The following is a 23,259-nucleotide window of genomic DNA, read 5'->3' as shown; positions in this document are numbered from 1 at the left end:
CCGAGATGGCCTGTTTCCGTGCTGTAATTGTTATATGGTTATATGGTATTTTCTCCTGGCAAAGTTGGCTCATCCAACTGCAGAACAAACTCTGTTGTTCTAAGTATGTTGCATAATGTGACTTCCACATTTTTAGATATTTATTTTATTTGTTTTTGAATATAGTTGTTGCTGAGTAGAATTGCTTTCATTATTTGGTCTGGTGACTTATGCAAAACCACATTCAGAACCTCCCTTACTGCTGGCAGATCCAGTTCTTTTCCAATTGTATGGAGCTTTCCAGATTTAGCAAAGAGCAATGAAATGTTGTGCAAAGCACACAAACCATCACTGTTTTGTTGTGAAATGCTGACTAACATGTTTTGGAGTATTTTCCGTTTCTGAATGTTTTTCACAAAGTGTCTGAAAATAAGCCAAGTTCTTACTTGTTTTATCAGAGTGTATTCTCTGCAAATGTTCAAGGAGCCTGGGCAGTTTAACTGCCTCATATGTATTAAAGAAAACTTTTTTGCACACAGACACATTGGCTGCTTTTGGTTCTTGCTGGTGGTGTACATCCATATTTCAGGTACTCCACACTATGCTGTCTACATGGTCTGCTTCTGCCATTAATGACCAGGGTTGACTGCCTCAAATGCTGCAATCAATAAAGGGGAAAGTTATGACATCATCATAGCTCAGACAAAACCCAATTCTCTGCCCGATGGTACATATATTGGGGTGGTGACATCACGGTTGGGCCGTGGGCTAGAGAAATGTGGTCAAAAGCATCTGAAAGGGCAGATTATGAACTTTACCCCATTGAACGCCATACTCCAATTCACAGGGATTGCTTTGCTCCATGATTAGCTTATGGGAATCGTACTAGCTACACTGCACTACAGTAGTGAATGGCAATAATGTGTGGGCCGGCCCCAGAAATAACATGATTTCTTCAGTTCAGATTTCTCTTGATATGCCAAGTACAGAAGTGTCACATTGCTTTTCAACAACTTTAACATGCTTCAAGCAAAGTTCAAGAGAATGTTGGGTTAGCAAGAGATGAGGTGATTATGTGATCATGTAATCAATTATGAGGCTCTGCAGCTCAAACAAAATAAGTAATTCACTTCTTAAATGAAATCAGTAATCCCTCAGCTGTCTTGCAACTGAATGCACCCCCCACCACCACCACCTTTATCTTTATTGCCCCTTAAGAAGATCCGACTGCCTTAGTGGGGTTTGATATGGCCCAGTTTGGGAACCACTGACCTATGGGCAGAACAAGGGTGTGGATGCCTGCCTGGCCAGCTTGCACCAGGGAAAAGCCTTCGACAGGATATCACACATGTATGTGATGGACAAGCTCCCCAAAATAGGTATCTGGCATTGGATCTAACTGCTCTACATAGACATTTGTAGTGGTGTTCAAATCAATGGGTGGGAAACTGATAGCTTCCCGATCAGTTCTGGAATCATGCAGGTTTTCCCACTCCTTCCTGTCTTGTTTGTGTGCTGAATCCTCTGCTGAATCCATCCAGAAGGATGTGATGTTCTCAGGCAGAGGGGAGACCCAGGTATAAATCTCCCTGTACATGCATGATATCACCATCTTCTGCTTGGAACTGAGGTTGGTTTTCAGATTGATCAGCATCAGGGGCCAGAGTTAACTGCACAAAGGGTGTGGCTATGCTCTTTGTAAATGGCCTGACCGATCCAGTATTTCCTTCACTATCAGCTCCGATTACCTGGAGGTACTGGGGCTCTGGGGGACCGATCCAGTATTCCCTTCGTATCAGCTCCGATTACCTGGAGGTGCTGTGTTCAGAGATCTCAAGGCATGCAGCAAGAATTGGCTGGAGTGGATTGGGAAGGCAAAACAGAAATTGGGACTGTGGGAATTAAGTTCCCTCTCAAAAACCGGAAAGAACCTGGTCATCAGGTGTGAGGTGCTGTCAGAGCTGCTGTACTTGCTGCAAGTGTGGCCTGTCCTCCGCTCCTCCAGCTTGGAAATCACGGGCCATCTTCCAGTTTATCTGGGGATCCAAGTTGGAGCAGGTCAGATGGGTTAAGGTACACAAGTCCCTGGACGAGGGGTCAAAGGCTCAATGTCACCCTTGCCCTGATAACTACCCTCATGTTTGTTCAGCATCAGCCTGTGCACAGAACCTAGATTCATGAATATTATGAAGGATGGGCCTGGTCCGGTCTCAGTACCGTGCAGCGTCCCAGTCACTGCACTGCCTATCTATCCCTCATGGAAAGTTCCTCCAGGCAGTGATCGGCATCCAGTGCTCTGCAGACACTGTGGGAGAGGGACGATGAGTGCAGTGGGGTGGTTTCCCCGGCAGACAATCCAGACGATCTGGCAGAATGATTCATCGCCAGATTTCACCAACAGGCACCAAGATCTTGCTCCTCTGTCAGGGAGAGGGGCTCTCCCAATCTGATTCTTCTTGCATGCCTGGGTTTGCAAAGAGGGTGTGGAGAAAGATACGAGGGAGTCTGTGTCATGGTTCATTCGGAGCAGTAGGGTGACAGAGGACTCTCTGATTTACAGGCTGTTCACAGAGAAACAGACATGAAGTGCTGTTGGAAGATCAGCTCAGTGAAGGACATCCTTCAGTCTGCCCGGAATTTGTTGGTATGCCAGCACAGTGAGATGCCCATTGAGGAATGCTGCCGGCTGGCAAATCCCAGGCCTCGGGAGTCCGTGCTGAGGGATGTACTGAAGCTTGGTGCAGCCAGAAGAAGGGTTTGCTCAGTGAGGGAGGACCAGAGTATAGGGTTCATCCACTACTAGACATGGAGGGACTGGGTTGGGTGAGGAAGGCCTCAGTTATTGTAGTAGTGTACCACTCCAGGGAGCCACATGAGGGGCAACACTACTATTAGTTTTAAAACTGCAATTCAACACTATTTAACACCTTGCCTATGAATATAAGAATGAAAAGGCATTACATGGTTTATTATTATAAATACTTTTTATTACAAATAATGTTTATTTTGGTTAAAACATAGCTTGCAGTTTCTGGGTGTCAGCATCTCAGAGGATCTATCCTGGACCCAACAGTCTGGCGTAATCACAAAGAAGGCATGCCATTAGGAGTTTGAGGAGATTTGGTATGTCACCAAAGACTCTTTCACATTTCTATCAAATTCTGACTGGTTGTAGTACCACATCCTGGCACAGAGCCTACAATGCAAGAGGCTCTGAGGGTTGTAGACTTAGTCAGTGCCAACATGGGCAAAACATTTCCCACCATCAATGATATTTTCAAGAGGGCTGTGTCCATCATTAAAGACCCTGATAATCTGGGACCTGCCCTATTCTCATTTCTACCTTCAGGGAATCCTGAAGACCCACATTTAGTGATTCAGGTACAGTTTCTTTCTCTCCACCATCAGATTTCTTCATGGTTCCTGAGCCCGTGGACACTACCTCACCACTCCTCTTTTGGCAATATTTAAATGTTTGTGAATCCATGAACACCATGTAGTTATTCCTTTTCACGGCATTATTTATTTTGTAATTTACGGTAGTTTTTATGTTCTGGCACTGTACTGCTGCCAAAGACAACATCTCTCATGTCATATAAGTCAGTGATAATAAACTCGATTCCAAGGAGTGAGAGTATTCATTCTGCCTCTCAAGCCCGCTTCCTCATTCAGCAAGTTCTTTACCTCAAGCATAAGTTTCCTACCCTTTCCTTATATCCCTTGATTCCATTAATCTCCAGAAATTTATTGATCTGTCTGAAACACAATCAGTAACCTCCACAGGGGAGAGAATTCCAAAGATTCACCGTCCTTTGATGATAATTCTCTTCACTTTGGTCCTAAGCAGTCGACTCCAGATTAGACTGCGCATCCAAACTGATGAAAGGTCATCAGCTAGAACGGTTAACTCTGTTTCTTCCTCTGCTGACAATATCGGACCTGCTGAGGGACTTTATTCAAAATTGTCAGCAGCTGTAGTACTTCAGTATTTAGCGGCTGTTAATCAGAGAGAGAAGATGAGAAACAGTCAGAGGAATGCATTGGCATCTGAAACTCCACCAAGTTGTGGAGAAATTAAGAAGGTAATTGGTGATGAAAACTTGACAAAAAGAATGCTAATAATATGGAGATCCTGTGGAGTGACAGGCTGTGGTTTAGAACATTACAGGCATTAATATTTCAGCACAAGGCTGACAACGTGGTTGAATCTCACAGATAACAGTTGGAGGTCCATGGAACATCATAAAACAAAGATCAGCAATTAGCTGAGCCAAGTAACATGGAGTTACCACATCACTGAGGGAGTACAAAATGGAGGCTTTCTGACATAGTTTTTTGGATGTAGCGGAATCAAGGGATATGGGGTTAGTGCAGGAGACTGGGGATGAGGCAAAACATCAGCCATGATCTGAGAGAATGACAAACCGGGAAGAACTGTTTCTTCTTTGTAATTCTCCTGTTATTTGTGGTGTGAAACTAAGCTAATAGTCCAGAGAATGAATTCAGTGGATTACTGTTACCCACATATGTGACCCCGAGGCTGGTAGATTGTTGTGAAAATTGGTTTAAGTAGCTTGTAAATCTGTGTGTAGCTACAGATGTGTTTAATTTTGGTTGTATGTACTAATTTGTGTGCAGAGGATACTGCGTGGAGCTTATATTGTTGTTAATGGCTGTTGTGGTTTCTCTAGTGGCCATTAAATCTCTAAATTAAGGTTAAATACTGAATCTTTGTAAATATGTGCCCAAATATTTATTTTAATGTGTTTATTTATGTTTGTGTGTATACCTTTTCTAATATATGCATTTGTCCACAAAAAGGGCAGGATAAATCCAATCTGAAAATGCTGAAACACTCAAAGGTCAAACAGAATGTGTAGAATATGAAACAAGAATTAACTTTTCAGGTAGCCACATTAGCTCCTCTCACCACAGAACTGTAAATTGCATCATGTGTTTCCAACATTTTCTGTTTTATTTCAGACTTCCAACAGCTACAGTTCTTTTTATTTTTAGGATAAAATCTATCTGGTTAATTATTGCCCATTACTCTATTCTGAAATATCGGTAAAGTGAAGGAAGGAAGGAAGGAAGGCCATGCTTTCAAGTAGCACTTTCTCTCCAATCCCTGTTCTGTGAAGCTCAGTCTGAGTTTTATCAGGATCATTCAGCTCCAGATCTCCTTACAGTCTTGATCCAAACATGGACAAAAGACCTGCTAGAAGAAAGCCTGCTCTTGACATCAATTTGATCAGCTGTGGTATCTAGCAATCCTGGTGAAACAAGTCAGCTCCTTTGATTCATAGTTTTGAGAAGCCAATCATCCAAATTACAGGAGTTTCTTGGGCAGTCATCTTCAGCTGTCCCATCAAAAGCCTGCCCTCGGAAATGGGGATGTTCACAGCTGATTCCGCGATGTTTAATTCCACTTACAATACAACAAGTGAAGCAGCCCAATTCTGCTTGTGGCAAGACTTAACAACATTCAGGCATAAGCTGATAAACAGCAAACATTTGTGGGACATATCGTATGTGCCAGGCATTGACTATCTCCAGCAAGAGAGAGTCGAGAGTCCAGATCTTCAATGGAATTACCTCTGCCAGCTTTCCCATGAATAGGCCGCCATTAACAAGAACTAAACTGGACCAAAGTCAAAGTCGCATGTGTGCACGGTTGCAGTGAAAAACTTACTTGCAGCAACACCTCAGGCTGATAGCATCATATAAGTAGCATTCACAAGAAAAACAAATTAAACAAGAAAACACAATTAAACAAGAAACACAGGTGCTCATTCTGTAGTATTGCTGAACTGTGGTGATAAGGCAGCCATGAAAATATTAGCTGCAAGAACAAATTAGAGGCACAAGAGCGGCTGCTGAAAGAGTCCCAGTGAAGGGTTTCAATCTGAAACGCCAGTTGTGCATTTCCCTTCACAGATGCTGCCTGACTGGCTGAGTTCCTGCAGCAAATGACTCACTGACTGAAGCCCAGAGCATTCTATCATCTACAAGCCAAGTCAATACAGTCTGCGTGCTGCTCCCACAACTCTGCGCGTGTTCATGTGTGCACAGACACTGCGTCTGCAAGTCATCCCACTGGAAATGGAGCATGAGGATTGTAATCCTGACCCAGTGTCTTGACCTGAAACGTTGACTAACCCTTTGTTTCAATCCAATGAGTTCTTCCAGCAGTTGGCTTTATTCTGCAGATTTCAGCGTATGCTGACTCCTGTGTCTCCGTGAACATTTTCGTGATTCAGCACGGTTACAGGTGCTTCCCGTCTAACAAGCCCACGCAGCTCAGTTACACTGCTGTGACAATTAACCTTTCTAACGAGCGCGTCTTTAACACGTGGGAGAAACCTTGAGCTCCCAGAGCAAGCCCACGTGGTCAAGGAGAGAACATAAAAACTCCTTACAGACAGTGGCGGGAATTGAACCCGGGTAATAGTGTTGCACTAACCGCGATGGTACCATGCTGCCTTGCATTAAAGATATTTTACAATCGTGCTTTTTGCTGTGTTTCAGATAATTGCATTTGATGAATTGCGTACAGATCTCAGGAGCCCTGTAGACCAGTGCAATCCACTCCATGCAGTGAGTACAGCACAGACTGCATATGTCACAAAATACATGGCTCATTTCCTTATGTGTACTATATTCATGCTTGAAATTGTTCCAAGCATGAGAAATGAAGAGTGTGCCAAATGAGATCTGTTCTTGAAGCAAGTTATCTCTTTAGTTATGGTTGATCAAACACTGTTCTCTCAGCCCCTCTTTAACCCACCTTCCCATCCCACTCCCCTCTGCCCCCCCAGGACCCCAACCTTAACTTCCACTTCATCGGCCCCTCCTCCCCTCACTCTCCTCTCCCTGCAGCCCTGCTCCCTCTTCCCTAACACCCTCACCCCTCAACCCTTCACTCCCTCTCCCCTCAAACCCTCACTCCTTTTGCCCTCTCTCCCATCATTCCCTCTCTACTAAAGCGCACTCCTCTCATTCTCTCTCCCCTCACACCTCTCATTCTCTCCCCTCACTCCTCTCATTCTCTCCCCTCACTCCTCTCATCCACTCTCCCCTCACTCCTCTCATACTCTGTCTCCTCACACCTCTCATTCTGTCCCCTCACACCACTCATTCTCTCCCCTCACTCCTCTCCTTCTCTGTCTCCTCACTCCTCTCATTCTCCACCCTCACTCCTCTCATTCTCTCCCCTCATTACTTTCATTCTCTCTCCTCACTCCTCTCATTCTCTCTCTCCTCACTCCTCTTATTCTCTCTCTCCTCACTCCTCTCATTCTCTCCCCTCACTCCTCTCATTCTCTCCTCATTCGTCTCATTCTCTCTCTCCTCACTCCTCTCATTCTCTCTCTCCTCAGTCCTCTCATTCTCTCTCTCCTCACTCACTCTCATTCTCTCTCCCCTCACTCCTCTCATTCTCTCCCCTCACTCCTCTCATTCTCTCTCCTCACTCCTCTCATTCTCTCTCTCCTCAGTCCTCTCATTCTCTCTCCCCTCACTCCTCTCATTCTCTCTCCCCTCACTCCTCTCATTCTCTACCCTCTCTCCTCTCATTCTCTCTCTCCTCACTCCTCTCATTCTCTCTCCCCTCACTCCTCTCATTCTCTCTCCTCTCACTCCTCTCATTCTCTCTCCCCTCACTCCTCTCATTCTCTCTCCCCTCACTCCTCTCATTCTCTCTCCCCTCACTCCTCTCATTCTCTCTCCCCTCATTCTCTCTCCTCACTCCTCTCATTCTCCCCATCTCACTCCTCTCATTCTCTCCCCTCACTCCTTTCATTCTCTCTCCTCACTCCTCTCATTCTCTCTCTCCTCACTCCTCTCATTCTCTCTCTCCTCACTCCTCTCATTCTCTCTCCCCTCACACACCTCATTCTCTCTCCCCTCACTCCTCTCATTCTCTCCTCAGTCCTCTCATTCTCTCTCCTCACTCCTCTCATTCTCTCTCCTCACACCTCTCATTCTCTCTCCCCTCTCCCCTCTCATTCTCTCTCTCCTCACTCCTCTCATTCTCTCTCCCCTCACTCCTCTCATTCTCTCTCCTCACTCCTCTCATTCTCTCTCCCCTCACTCCTCTCATTCTCTCTCCCTCACTCCTCTCATTCTCTCTCCCTCACTCCTCTCATTCTCTCTCCCCTCACTCCTCTCATTCTCTCTCCCCTCACTCCTCTCATTCTCTCTCCCCTCACTCCTCTCATTCTCTCTCCCCTCACTCCTCTCATTCTCTCTCCCCTCACTTCTTTCATTCTCTCTCCTCACTCCTCTCATTCTCTCTCTCCTCAGTCCTCTCATTCTCTCTCCCCTCACTCCTCTCATTCTCTCTCCCCTCACTCCTCTCATTCTCTATCCTCTCTCCTCTTATTCTCTCTCTCCTCACTCCTCTCATTCTCTCTCCCCTCACTCCTCTCATTCTCTCTCCCCTCACTCCTCTCATTCTCTCTCCCTCACACCACTCATTCTCTCTCCACTCACTCCTCTCATTCTCTCTCCCCTCACTCCACTCATTCTCTCTCCCCTCACTCCTATCATTCTCTCTCCCCTCACTCCTCTTATTCTCTCTCCTCACTCCTCTCATTCTCTCTCCCCTCACTCCTCTCATTCTCTCTCCCCTCACTCCTCTCATTCTCTCTCCTCACACCTCTCATTCTCACTCTCTTCACTCCTCTCATTCTCTCTCCTCACTCCTCTCATTCTCTCCCCTCACTCCTCTCATTCTCTCTCACCTCACTCTCATTCTCGCTCCCCTCACTCACTCTCATTCTCTCTCCCCTCACTCCTCTCATTCTCTCCCCTCACTCCTCTCATTCTCTCCTCTCACTCCTCTTATTCTCTCTCTCCTCACTCCTCTCATTCTCTCCCCTCACTCCTTTCATTCTCTCTCTCCTCACACCTCTCATTCTCTCTCCACTCACTCCTCTCATTCTCTCTCTCCTCACTCCTCTCATTCTCTCTCCCCTCACTCCCCTCATTCTCTCTCCTCTCTCCTTTCATTCTCTCTCCCCTCACTCCTCTCATTCTCGCTCCCCTCACTCCTTTCATTCTCTCTCCTCACTCCTCTCATTCTCTCTCTCCTCACTCCTCTCATTCTCTCTCTCCTCACTCCTCTCATTCTCTCTCCACTCACTCCTCTCATTCTTTCCCCTCACTCCTCTCATTCTCTCCCCTCACTCCTCTCATTCTCTCTCCCTCACTCCACTCATTCTCTCTCCTCACTCCTCTCATTCTCTCCCCTCACTCCTTTCATTCTCTCTCTCCTCTCACTCCTCTCATTCTCTCTCTCCTCACTCCTCTCATTCTCTCTCCCCTCACTCCTCTCATTCTCTCCTCTCACTCCTCTTATTCTCTCACTCCTCTCACTCCTCTCATTCTCTCTCTCCTCACTCCTCTCATTCTCTCCTCTCACTCCTCTTATTCTCTCTCTCCTCACTCCTCTCATTCTCTCCCCTCACTCCTTTCATTCTCTCTCTCCTCTCACTCCTCTCATTCTCTCTCTCCTCACTCCTCTCATTCTCTCTCCCCTCACTCCTCTCATTCTCTCTGCTCACTCCTCTCATTCTCTCTCCACTCACTCCTCTCATTCTCTCTCTCCTCACTCCTCTCATTCTCTCTCCCCTCACTCCTCTCATTCTCTCTCCTCACTCCTCTCATTCTCCCCATCTAACTCCTCTCATTCTCTCCCCTCACTCCTTTCATTCTCTCTCCTCACTCCTCTCATTCTATCTCCTCACTCCTCTCATTCTCTCCCCTCACTCCTCTCATTCTCTCTCCCCTCACTCCTCTCATTCTCTACCCTCTCTCCTCTCATTCTCTCTCTCCTCACTCCTCTCATTCTCTCTCCCCTCACTCCTCTCCTTCTCTCTCCCCTCACTCTTCTCATTCTCTCTCCCCTCACTCCTCTCATTCTCTGTCCACTCACTGCTCTCATTCTCTCTCCCCTCACTCCTTTCATTCTCTCTCCTCACTCCTCTCATTCTCTCTCCCCTCACTCCTCTCATTCTCTCCCCTCACTCCTCTCATTCTCTCTCCACTCACTCCTCTCATTCTCTCTCTCCTCACTCCTCTCATTCTCTCTCCCCTCACTCCTCTCATTCTCTCTCCTCTCTCCTTTCATTCTCTCTCCCCTCACTCCTCTCATTCTCGCTCCCCTCACTCCTTTCATTCTCTCTCCTCACTCCTCTCATTCTCTCTCCCCTCACTCCTCTCATTCTCTCTCCTCACTCCTCTCATTCTCCCCATCTAACTCCTCTCATTCTCTCCCCTCTCTCCTCTCATTCTCTCTCTCCTCACTCCTCTCATTCTCTCTCCCCTCACTCCTCTCCTTCTCTCTCCCCTCACTCTTCTCATTCTCTCTCCCTCACACCACTCATTCTCTCTCCACTCACTCCTCTCATTCTCTCTCCCCTCACTCCTCTCATTCTCTCTCCCCTCACTCCTCTCATTCTCTGTCCACTCACTGCTCTCATTCTCTCTCCCCTCACTCCTTTCATTCTCTCTCCTCACTCCTCTCATTCTCTCTCCCCTCACTCCTCTCATTCTCTCCCCTCACACCTCTCACTCTCTCTCCCCTCACCTCTCATTCTCTCTCCTCACTCCTCTCATTGTCTCTCCCCTCACTCCTCTCATTCTCTCTCCTCACTCCTCTCATTCTCCCCATCTCACTCCTCTCATTCTCTCCCCTCACTCCTTTCATTCTCTCTCCTCACTCCTCTCATTCTCTCTCTCCTCACTCCTCTTATTCTCTCTCTCCTCACTCCTCTCATTCTCTCCCCTCACTCCTCTCATTCTCTCCTCACTCGTCTCATTCTCTCTCCCCTCACTCCTTTCATTCTCTCTCTCCTCACACCTCTCATTCTCTCTCCACTCACTCCCTTCATTCTCTCTCCCCTCACTCCTCTCATTCTCTCTCCTCTCTCCTTTCATTCTCTCTCCCCTCAGTCCTCTCATTCTCTCTCTCCTCACTCCTCTCATTCTCTCTCCTCACACCTCTCATTCTCTCTCCCCTCACACACCTCATTCTCTCTCCCCTCACTCCTCTCATTCTCTCCCCTCACTCCTCTCATTCTCTCCCCTCACTCCTCTCATTCTCTCTCCACTCACTCCTCTCATTCTCTCCCTCCTCACACCTCTCATTCTCTCTCTCCTCACACCTCTCATTCTCTCTCCCCTCACTCCTCTTATTCTCTCTCCACTCACTCCTCTCATTCTTTCTCTCCTCACTCCTCTCATTCTCTCTCTCCTCACTCCTCTCATTCTCTCTCCCCTCACTCCTCTCATTCTCTCTCCTCACTCCTCTCATTCTCCCCATCTCACTCCTCTCATTCTCTCCCCTCACTCCTTTCATTCTCTCTCCTCACTCCTCTCATTCTCTCTCTCCTCACTCCTCTTATTCTCTCTCTCCTCACTCCTCTCATTCTCTCCCCTCACTCCTCTCATTCTCTCCTCACTCGTCTCATTCTCTCTCCCCTCACTCCTCTCATTCTCTCTCTCCTCACACCTCTCATTCTCTCTCCCCTCACTCCTCTCATTCTCTCTCCCTCACTCCTCTCATTCTCTCCCCTCACTCCTCTCATTCTCTCTCCCCTCACTCCTCTCATTCTCCCTATCTCACTCCTCTCATTCTCTCCCCTCACTCCTTTCTTTCTCTCTCCTCACTCCTCTCATTCTCTCTCTCCTCAGTCCTCTCATTCTCTCTCTCCTCACTCCTCTCATTCTCTCTCCCCTCACTCCTGTCATTCTCTCCCCTCACTCCTTTCATTCTCTCTCCTCACTCCTCTCATTCTCTCTCTCCTCAGTCCTCTCATTCTCTCTCCCCTCACTCCTCTCATTCTCTCTCCCCTCACTCCTCTCATTCTCTACCCTCTCTCCTCTCATTCTCTCTCTCCTCACTCCTCTCATTCTCTCTCCCTCACTCCTCTCATTCTCTCTCCTCACTCCTCTCATTCTCTCTCCACTCACTCCTCTCATTCTCTCTCCCCTCACTCCTCTCATTCTCTCTCCCCTCACTCCTCTCATTCTCTCTCCCCTCATTCTCTCTCCTCACTCCTCTCATTCTCCCCATCTCACTCCTCTCATTCTCTCCCCTCACTCCTTTCATTCTCTCTCCTCACTCCTCTCATTCTCTCTCTCCTCACTCCTCTCATTCTCTCTCTCCTCACTCCTCTCATCCTCTCTCCCCTCACTCCTCTCATTCTTTCCCCTCACTCCACTCATTCTCTCCCCTCACTCCTTCTCATTCTCTCCCCTCACTCTTTTCATTCTCTCTCTCCTCACACCTCTCATTCTCTCTCCACTCACTCTTCTCATTCTCTCTCTCCTCACTCCTCTCATTCTCTCTCCCCTCACTCCTCTCATTCTCTCTCCTCTCTCCTTTCATTCTCTCTCCCCTCACTCCTCTCATTCTCTACCCTCACTCCTTTCATTCTCTCTCTCCTCACACCTCTCATTCTCTCTCCTCTCTCCTCTCATTCTCTCTCCCCTCACTCCTCTCATTCTCTCTCCCCTCACTCCTCTCATTCTCTCTCCCCTCACTGCTCTCATTCTCTCTCCCCTCACTTCTTTCATTCTCTCTCCTCACTCCTCTCATTCTCTCTCTCCTCACTCCTCTCATTCTCTCTCCCTCACTCCTCTCATTTTCTCTCCCCTCACTCCACTCATTCTCTCCCTCCTCACACCTCTCATTCTCTCTCTCCTCACACCTCTCATTCTCTCTCCCCTCACACCTCTCATTCTCTCTCCCCTCACTCCTCTCATTCTCTCCCCTCAGTCCTCCCATTCTCTCCCCTCACTCCTCTCATTCTCTCTCCACTCACTCCTCTCATTCTCTCTCCTCACTCCTCTCATTCTCTCTCTCCTCACTCCTCTCATTCTCTCTCCCCTCACTCCTCTCATTCTCTCTCCTCACTCCTCTCATTCTCCCCATCTCACTCCTCTCATTCTCTCCCCTCACTCCTTTCATTCTCTCTCCTCACTCCTCTCATTCTCTCTCTCCTCACTCCTCTTATTCTCTCTCTCCTCACTCCTCTCATTCTCTCTCCCTCACTCCTCTCATTTTCTCTCCCCTCACTCCACTCATTCTCTCCCTCCTCACACCTCTCATTCTCTCTCTCCTCACACCTCTCATTCTCTCTCCCCTCACACCTCTCATTTTCTCTCCCCTCACACCTCTCATTCTCTCTCCCCTCACTCCTCTCATTCTCTCCCCTCAGTCCTCCCATTCTCTCCCCTCACTCCTCTCATTCTCTCTCCACTCACTCCTCTCATTCTCTCCCTCCTCACACCTCTCATTCTCTCTCTCCTCACACCTCTCATTCTCTCTCCCCTCACTCCTCTTATTCTCTCTCCACTCACTCCTCTCATTCTCTCTCTCCTCACTCCTCTCATTCTCTCTCTCCTCACTCCTCTCACTCCTCTCATTCTCTCTCCTCACTCCTCTCATTCTCCCCATCTCACTCCTCTCATTCTCTCCCCTCACTCCTTTCATTCTCTCTCCTCACTCCTCTCATTCTCTCTCTCCTCACTCCTCTTATTCTCTCTCTCCTCACTCCTCTCATTCTCTCCCCTCACTCCTCTCATTCTCTCCTCATTCGTCTCATTCTCTCTCTCCTCACTCCTCTCATTCTCTCTCTCCTCAGTCCTCTCATTCTCTCTCTCCTCACTCCTCTCATTCTCTCTCCCCTCACTCCTGTCATTCTCTCCCCTCACTCCTTTCATTCTCTCTCCTCACTCCTCTCATTCTCTCTCTCCTCAGTCCTCTCATTCTCTCTCCCCTCACTCCTCTCATTCTCTCTCCCCTCACTCCTCTCATTCTCTACCCTCTCTCCTCTCATTCTCTCTCTCCTCACTCCTCTCATTCTCTCTCCCCTCACTCCTCTCATTCTCTCTCCCTCACACCACTCATTCTCTCTCCACTCACTCCTCTCATTCTCTCTCCCCTCACTCCTCTCATTCTCTCTCCCCTCACTCCTCTCATTCTCTCTCCCCTCATTCTCTCTCCTCACTCCTCTCATTCTCCCCATCTCACTCCTCTCATTCTCTCCCCTCACTCCTTTCATTCTCTCTCCTCACTCCTCTCATTCTCTCTCTCCTCACTCCTCTCATTCTCTCTCTCCTCACTCCTCTCATTCTCTCTCCCCTCACTCCTCTCATTCTTTCCCCTCACTCCTCTCATTCTCTCCTTACTCTTCTCATTCTCTCCCCTCACTCTTTTCATTCTCTCTCACCTCACACCTCTCATTCTCTCTCCACTCACTCCTCTCATTCTCTCTCCCTCACTCCTCTCATTCTCTCTCCCCTCACTCCTCTCATTCTCTCTCCTCTCTCCTTTCATTCTCTCTCCCCTCACTCCTCTCATTCTCTACCCTCACTCCTTTCATTCTCTCTCTCCTCACACCTCTCATTCTCTCTCCTCTCTCCTCTCATTCTCTCTCCCCTCACTCCTCTCATTCTCTCTCCCCTCACTCCTCTCATTCTCTCTCCCCTCACTGCTCTCATTCTCTCTCCCCTCACTCCTCTCATTCTCTCTCCTCACTTCTCTCATTCTCTCTCTCCTCACTCCTCTCATTCTCTCTCCCCTCACTCCTCTCATTTTCTCTCCCTCACTCCACTCATTCTCTCTCCTCACTCCTCTCATTCTCTCCCCTCACACCTCTCATTCTCTCTCCCCTCACACCTCTCATTCTCTCTCCCCTCACACCTCTCATTCTCTCTCCCCTCACTCCTCTCATTCTCTCCCCTCAGTCCTCTCATTCTCTCCCCTCACTCCTCTCATTCTCTCTCCACTCACTCCTCTCATTCTCTCCCTCCTCACACCTCTCATTCTCTCTCTCCTCACACCTCTCATTCTCTCTCCCCTCACTCCTCTCATTCTCTCCCCTCACTCCTCTCATTCTCTCTCTCCTCACTCCTCTCATTCTCTCTCTCCTCACTCCTCTCATTCTCTCTCCCCTCACTCCTCTCATTCTCTCTCCTCACTCCTCTCATTCTCCCCATCTCACTCCTCTCATTCTCTCCCCTCACTCCTTTCATTCTCTCTCCTCACTCCTCTCATTCTCTCTCTCCTCACTCCTCTTATTCTCTCTCTCCTCACTCCTCTCATTCTCTCCCCTCACTCCTCTCATTCTCTCCTCATTCGTCTCATTCTCTCTCCCCTCACTCCTTTCATTCTCTCTCTCCTCACACCTCTCATTCTCTCTCCACTCACTCCTCTCATTCTCTCTCTCCTCTCTCCTTTCATTCTCTCTGCCCGCACTCCTCTCATTCTCTCTCCCCTCACTCCTCTCATTCTCCCTATCTCACTCCTCTCATTCTCTCCCCTCACTCCTTTCATTCTCTCTCCTCACTCCTCTCATTCTCTCTCTCCTCAGTCCTCTCATTCTCTCTCTCCTCACTCCTCTCATTCTCTCTCCCCTCACTCCTCTCATTCTCTCTCCCCTCACTCCTCTCATTCTCTCCCCTCACTCCTCTCATTCTCTCTCCTCACTCCTCTCATTCTCTCTCTCCTCAGTCCTCTCATTCTCTCTCCCCTCACTCCTCTCATTCTCTCTCCCCTCACTCCTCTCATTCTCTACCCTCTCTCCTCTCATTCTCTCTCTCCTCACTCCTCTCATTCTCTCTCCCCTCACTCCTCTCATTCTCTCTCCCTCACACCACTCATTCTCTCTCCACTCACTCCTCTCATTCTCTCTCCCCTCACTCCTCTCATTCTCTCTCCCCTCACTCCTCTCATTCTCTCTCCCCTCATTCTCTCTCCTCACTCCTCTCATTCTCCCCATCTCACTCCTCTCATTCTCTCCCCTCACTCCTTTCATTCTCTCTCCTCACTCCTCTCATTCTCTCTCTCCTCACTCCTCTCATTCTCTCTCTCCTCACTCCTCTCATCCTCTCTCCCCTCACTCCTCTCATTCTTTCCCCTCACTCCTCTCATTCTCTCCTTACTCTTCTCATTCTCTCCCCTCACTCTTTTCATTCTCTCTCTCCTCACACCTCTCATTCTCTCTCCACTCACTCTTCTCATTCTCTCTCTCCTCACTCCTCTCATTCTCTCTCCCCTCACTCCTCTCATTCTCTCTCCTCTCTCCTTTCATTCTCTCTCCCCTCACTCCTCTCATTCTCTACCCTCACTCCTTTCATTCTCTCTCTCCTCACACCTCTCATTCTCTCTCCTCTCTCCTCTCATTCTCTCTCCCCTCACTCCTCTCATTCTCTCTCCCCTCACTCCTCTCATTCTCTCTCCCCTCACTCCTCTCATTCTCTCTCCCCTCACTCCTCTCATTCTCTCTCCTCACTCCTCTCATTCTCTCTCCCTCACTCCTCTCATTCTCTCTCCCTCACTCCTCTCATTCTCTCCCCTCACTCCTCTCATTCTCTCCCCTCACTCCTCTCATTCTCTCTCCTCACTCACTCTCATTCTCTCTCCCCTCACACCTCTCATTCTCTCCCCTCACACCTCTCATTCTCTCTCCCCTCACTCCTCTCATTCTCTCCCCTCAGTCCTCCCATTCTCTCCCCTCACTCCTCTCATTCTCTCTCCACTCACTCCTCTCATTCTCTCTTTCCTCACTCCTCTCATTCTCTCTCCGCTCACTCCTCTAATTCTCTCTCCTCTCTCCTCTCATTCTCTCTCCCCTCACTCCTCTCATTCTCTCTCCTCACTCCTCTCATTCTCTCCCCTCACTCCTCTCATTCTCTCCCCTCACTCCTCTCATTCTCTCTCCCCTCACTCCTCTCTTTCTCTCTCCCCTCACTGGTCTCATTCTCTCCTCTCACTCCTCTCATTCTCACCATCTCACTCCTCTCATTCTCTCCCCTCACTCCTTTGATTCTCTCTCCTCACTCCTCTCATTCTCTCTCTCCTCACTTCTCTCATTCTCTCTCCACTCACTACTCTCATTCTCTCTCCCCTCACTCCTCTCATTCTTTCCCCTCACTCCTCTCATTCTCTCCCCTCACTCCTCTCATTCTCTCCTCTCACTCCTCTTATTCTCTCTCTCCTCACTCCTCTCATTCTCTCCCCTCACTCCTCTCATTCTCTCTCCCCTCACTCCTCTCATTCTCTCTCCTCTCTCCTTTCATTCTCTCTCCCCTCACTCCTCTCATTCTCTACCCTCACTCCTTTCATTCTCTCTCTCCTCACACCTCTCATTCTCTCTCCTCTCTCCTCTCATTCTCTCTCCCCTCACTCCTCTCATTCTCTCTCCCCTCACTCCTCTCATTCTCTCTCCCCTCACTGCTCTCATTCTCTCTCCCCTCACTTCTTTCATTCTCTCTCCTCACTCCTCTCATTCTCTCTCTCCTCACTCCTCTCATTCTCTCTCCCTCACTCCTCTCATTTTCTCTCCCCTCACTCCACTCATTCTCTCTCCTCACTCCTCTCATTCTCTCTCCTCACACCTCTCATTCTCTCTCCCCTCACTCCTCTCATTCTCTCTCCCCTCACACCTCTCATTCTCTCTCCCCTCACTCCTCTCATTCTCTCCCCTCAGTCCTCTCATTCTCTCCCCTCACTCCTCTCATTCTCTCTCCACTCACTCCTCTCATTCTCTCTCCTCACTCCTCTCATTCTCTCTCCGCTCACTCCTCTAATTCTCTCTCCTCACTCCTCTCATTCTCTCTCCCCTCACTCCTCTCATTCTCTCTCTCCTCACTCCTCTCATTCTCTCTCCCCTCACTCCTCTAATTCTCTCTCCTCTCTCCTCTCATTCTCTCTCCCCTCACTCCTCTCTTTCTCTCTCCCCTCACTGGTCTCATTCTCTCCTCTCACTCCTCTCATTCTCACCATCTCACTCCTCTCATTCTCTCCCCTCACTCCTCTCATTCTCTCTCCTCACTCCTCTCATTCTCTCTCTCCTCACTCCTCTCATTCTCTCTCCACTCACTCCTCTCATTCTCTCTCCCCTCACTCCTCTCATTCTCTCTCCCCTCACTCCTCTCATTCTCTCCCCTCACTCCTCTCATTCTCTCCTCTCACTCCTCTCATTCTCTCTCTCCTCACTCCTCTCATTCTCTCCCCTCACTCCTCTCATTCTCTCTCTCCCTCACTCCTCTCATTCTCTCTCCTCTCTCCTTTCATTCTCTCTCCCCTCACTCCTCTCATTCTCTACCCTCACTCCTTTCATTCTCTCTCTCCTCACACCTCTCATTCTCTCTCCTCTCTCCTCTCATTCTCTCTCCCCTCACTCCTCTCATTCTCTCTCCCCTCACTCCTCTCATTCTCTCTCCCCTCACTGCTCTCATTCTCTCTCCCCTCACTTCTTTCATTCTCTCTCCTCACTCCTCTCATTCTCTCTCTGCTCACTCTCATTCTCTCTCCCTCACTCCTCTCATTTTCTCTCCCCTCACTCCACTCATTCTCTCCCTCCTCACACCTCTCATTCTCTCTCTCCTCACACCTCTCATTCTCTCTCCCCTCACACCTCTCATTTTCTCTCCCCTCACACCTCTCATTCTCTCTCCCCTCACTCCTCTCATTCTCTCCCCTCACTCCTCTCATTCTCTCCCCTCACTCCTCTCATTCTCTCTCCACTCACTCCTCTCATTCTCTCTTTCCTCACTCCTCTCATTCTCTCTCCGCTCACTCCTCTCATTCTCTCTCCTCACTCCTCTCATTCTCTCCCCTCACTCCTCTCATTCTCTCTCTCCTCACTCCTCTCATTCTCTCTCCCCTCACTCCTCTCATTCTCTCTCTCCTCACTCCTCTCATTCTCTCTCCCCTCACTCCTCTAATTCTCTCTCCTCTCTCCTCTCATTCTGTCTCCCCTCACTCCTCTCATTCTCTCTCCCCTCACTCCTCTCACTCCTCTCATTCTCTCCCCTCACTTCTTTGATTCTCTCTCCTCACTCCTGTCATTCTCTCTCTCCTCACTTCTCTCATTCTCTCTCCACTCACTACTCTCATTCTCTCTCCTCTCTCCTTTCATTCTCTCTCCCCTCAGTCCTCTCATTCTCGCTCCCCTCACTCCTCTCATTCTCTCTCTCCTCACTCCTCTCATTCTCTCTCCCCTCACTCCTCTCATTCTCTCTCTCCTCACACCTCTCATTCTCTCTCCCCTCACAACTCTCATTCTCTCTCCCCTCACTCCTCTCATTCTCTCCCCTCACTCCTCTCATTCTCTCTCCCCTCACTCCTCTCATTCTCTCCCTCCTCACACCTCTCATTCTCTCTCTCCTCACACCTCTCATTCTCTCTCCCCTCACTCCTCTTATTCTCTCTCCACTCACTCCTCTCATTCTCTCTCTCCTCACTCCTCTCATTCTCTCTCTCCTCACTCCTCTCATTCTCTCTCCCCTCACTCCTCTCATTCTCTCTCCTCACTCCTCTCATTCTCCCCATCTCACTCCTCTCATTCTCTCCCCTCACTCCTTTCATTCTCTCTCCTCACTCCTCTCATTCTCTCTCTCCTCACTCCTCTTATTCTCTCTCTCCTCACTCCTCTCATTCTCTCTCCCTCACTCCTCTCATTCTCTCTCCCTCACTCCTCTCATTCTCTCTCCCCTCACTCCTTTCATTCTCTCTCTCCTCACACCTCTCATTCTCTCTCCACTCACTCCTCTCATTCTCTCTCTCCTCACTCCTCTCATTCTCTCTCTGCCTCTCTCATTCTCTCTCCCCTCACTCCTCTCATTCTCCCTATCTCACTCCTCTCATTCTCTCCCCTCACTCCTTTCATTCTCTCTCCTCACTCCTCTCATTCTCTCTCTCCTCAGTCCTCTCATTCTCTCTCTCCTCACTCCTCTCATTCTCTCTCCCCTCACTCCTCTCATTCTCTCTCCCTCACTCCTCTCATTCTCTCTCCTCACTCCTCTCATTCTCTCTCCCCTCACACCTCTCATTCTCTCCCCTCACACCACTCATTCTCTCTCCCCTCACTCCTCTCATTCTCTCTCCCCTCACTCCTCTCATTCTCTCTCCCCTCACTCCTCTCATTCTCTCTCCCCTCATTCTCTCTCCTCACTCCTCTCATTCTCCCCATCTCACTCCTCTCATTCTCTCCCCTCACTCCTTTCATTCTCTCTCCTCACTCCTCTCATTCTCTCTCTCCTCACTCCTCTCATTCTCTCTCTCCTCACTCCTCTCATTCTCTCTCCCCTCACTCCTCTCATTCTCTCCCCTCACTCCTCTCATTCTCTCCCCTCACTCCTTCTCATTCTCTCCCCTCACTCCTTTCATTCTCTCTCTCCTCACTCCTCTCATTCTCTCTCCACTCACTCCTCTCATTCTCTCTCTCCTCACTCCTCTCATTCTCTCTCCCCTCACTCCTCTCATTCTCTCTCCTCTCTCCTTTCATTCTCTCTCCCCTCACTCCTCTCATTCTCTCCCCTCACTCCTTTCATTCTCTCTCTCCTCACACCTCTCATTCTCTCTCCTCACACCTCTCATTCTCTCTCCCCTCTCCCCTCTCATTCTCCCCCCTCACTCCTCTCATTCTCTCTCCCCTCACTCCTCTCATTCTCTCTCCCCTCACTTCTTTCATTCTCTCTCCTCACTCCTCTCATTCTCTCTCTCCTCACTCCTCTCATTCTCTCTCCCTCACTCCTCTCATTTTCTCTCCCCTCACTCCACTCATTCTCTCCCTCCTCACACCTCTCATTCTCTCTCTCCTCACACCTCTCATTCTCTCTCCCCTCACTCCTCTCATTCTCTCTCGCCTCACTCCTCTCATTCTCTCCCCTCAGTCCTCCCATTCTCTCCCCTCACTCCTCTCATTCTCTCTCCACTCACTCCTCTCATTCTCTCTCTCCTCACTCCTCTCATTCTCTCTCCCCTCACTCCTCTAATTCTCTCTCCTCTCTCCTCTCATTCTCTCTCCCCTCACTCCTCTCTTTCTCTCTCCCCTCACTGGTCTCATTCTCTCCTCTCACTCCTCTCATTCTCACCATCTCACTCCTCTCATTCTCTCCCCTCACTCCTTTCATTCTCTCTCCTCACTCCTCTCATTCTCTATCTCCTCACTCCTCTCATTCTCTCCCCTCACTCCTTTCATTCTCTCTCTCCTCACACCTCTCATTCTCTCTCCACTCACTCCTCTCATTCTCTCTCTCCTCACTCCTCTCATTCTCTCTCCCCTCACTCCTCTCATTCTCTCTCCTCTCTCCTTTCATTCTCTCTCCCCTCACTCCTCTCATTCTCGCTCCCCTCACTCCTTTCATTCTCTCTCCTCACTCCTCTCATTCTCTCTCTCCCCACTCCTCTCATTCTCTCTCTCCTCACACCTCTCATTCTCTCTCCCCTCACACCTCTCATTCTCTCTCGCCTCACTCCTGTCATTCTCTCCCCTCAGTCCTCCCATTCTCTCCCCTCACTCCTCTCATTCTCTCTCCACTCACTCCTCTCATTCTCTCTCTCCTCACTCCTCTCATTCTCTCTCCCCTCACTCCTCTCTTTCTCTCTCCCCTCACTGGTCTCATTCTCTCCTCTCACTCCTCTCATTCTCACCATCTCACTCCTCTCATTCTCTCCCCTCACTCCTTTCATTCTCTCTCCTCACTCCTCTCATTCTCTCTCTCCTCACTCCTCTCATTCTTTCCCCTCACTCCTCTCATTCTCTCCTCTCACTCCTCTTATTCTCTGTCTCCTCACTCCTCTCATTCTCTCCCCTCACTCCTTTCATTCTCTCTCTCCTCACACCTCTCATTCTCTCTCCACTCACTCCTCTGATTCTCTCTCTCCTCACTCCCTTCATTCTCTCTCCCCTCACTCCTCTCATTCTCTCTCCTCTCTCCTTTCATTCTCTCTCCCCTCAGTCCTCTCATTCTCGCTCCCCTCACTCCTTTCATTCTCTCTCCTCACTCCTCTCATTCTCTCTCTCCCCACTCCTCTCATTCTCTCTCTCCTCACACCTCTCATTCTCTCTCCCCTCACAACTCTCATTCTCTCTCCCCTCACTCCTCTCATTCTCTCTCCACTCACTCCTCTCATTCTCTCCCTCCTCACACCTCTCATTCTCTCTCCTCACACCTCTCATTCTCTCTCGCCTCACTCCTCTCATTCTCTCTCCACTCACTCCTCTCATTCTCTCTCTCCTCACTCCTCTCATTCTCTCTCTCCTCACACCTCTCATTCTCTCTCCCCTCACTCCTCTCATTCTCTCTCGCCTCACTCCTCTCATTCTCTCCCCTCAGTCCTCCCATTCTCTCCCCTCACTCCTCTCATTCTCTCTCCACTCACTCCTCTCATTCTCTCTCTCCTCACTCCTCTCATTCTCTCTCACCTCACACCTCTCATTCTCGCTCCCCTCACTTCTCTCCTCTCACTCCTCTCATTCCTCTCATTCTCACCATCTCACTCCTCTCATTCTCTCCCCTCACTCCTTTCATTCTCTCTCTCCTCACTCCTCTCATTCTCTCTCTCCTCACTCCTCTCATTCTTTCCCCTCACTCCTCTCATTCTCTCCTCTCACTCCTCTTATTCTCTGTCTCCTCACTCCTCTCATTCTCTCCCCTCACTCCTCATTCTCTCTCTCCTCACACCTCTCATTCTCTCTCCACTCACTCCTCTGATTCTCTCTCTCCTCACTCCCTTCATTCTCTCTCCCCTCACTCCTCTCATTCTCTCTCCTCTCTCCTTTCATTCTCTCTCTCCTCAGTCCTCTCATTCTCGCTCCCCTCACTTCTCATTCTCTCTCCTCACTCCTCTCATTCTCTCTCTCCCTCACTCCTCTCATTCTCTCTCTCCTCACTCCTCTCATTCTCTCTCCCCTCACAACTCTCATTCTCTCTCCCCTCACTCCTCTCATTCTCTCTCCACTCACTCCTCTCATTCTCTCCCTCCTCACACCTCTCATTCTCTCTCTCCTCACACCTCTCATTCTCTCTCCCCTCACTCCTCTCATTCTCTCTCCCTCACTCCTCTCATTCTCTCTCTCCTCACTCCTCTCATTCTCTCTCCCCTCACTCCTCTAATTCTCTCTCCTCTCTCCTCTCATTCTCTCTCCCCTCACTCCTCTCTTTCTCTCTCCCCTCACTGGTCTCATTCTCTCCTCTCACTCCTCTCATTCTCACCATCTCACTCCTCTCATTCTCTCCCCTCACTCCTCTCATTCTCTCTCCCCTCACTCCTCTCATTCTCTCTCCTCACTCCTCTCATTCTCTCTCCTCTCTCCTCTCATTCTCTCCCCTCACTCCTCTCATTCTCTCTCGCCTCACTCACTCTCATTCTCTCTCCCCTCACTCACTCTCATTCTCTCTCTCCTCACTCCTCTCATTCTCTCTCCCCTCACTCCTCTCATTCTCTCTCCTCTCTCCTCTCATTCTCTCTCCCCTCAC

The 23,259-nt window shown here is 49.1% G+C and overlaps 1 protein-coding gene across 3 annotated transcripts in view; it reads left to right on the top strand.

Annotated features, from left to right (window-relative positions):
• cnih3 (cornichon family AMPA receptor auxiliary protein 3) overlaps nucleotides 1-23,259 on the top strand; it is a 112,133-nt gene that overhangs the window by 43,456 nt on the left and 45,418 nt on the right. For all 3 annotated transcript variants that reach the window (XM_063072396.1, XM_063072404.1, XM_063072414.1), the window contains exon 2: nucleotides 6,508-6,576. In XM_063072396.1, the coding sequence (XP_062928466.1) occupies nucleotides 6,508-6,576 (69 nt within the window). The remainder of the gene's footprint in view (nucleotides 1-6,507; nucleotides 6,577-23,259) is intronic.

Source organism: Mobula hypostoma, chromosome 2 (genome assembly GCF_963921235.1).
Source record: "Mobula hypostoma chromosome 2, sMobHyp1.1, whole genome shotgun sequence".
NCBI classification, from domain to species: domain Eukaryota; kingdom Metazoa; phylum Chordata; class Chondrichthyes; order Myliobatiformes; family Myliobatidae; genus Mobula; species Mobula hypostoma.
The sequence above is the reverse complement of the archived record's forward strand: the minus strand, read 5'-3'. Positions and strand labels throughout refer to the sequence as shown.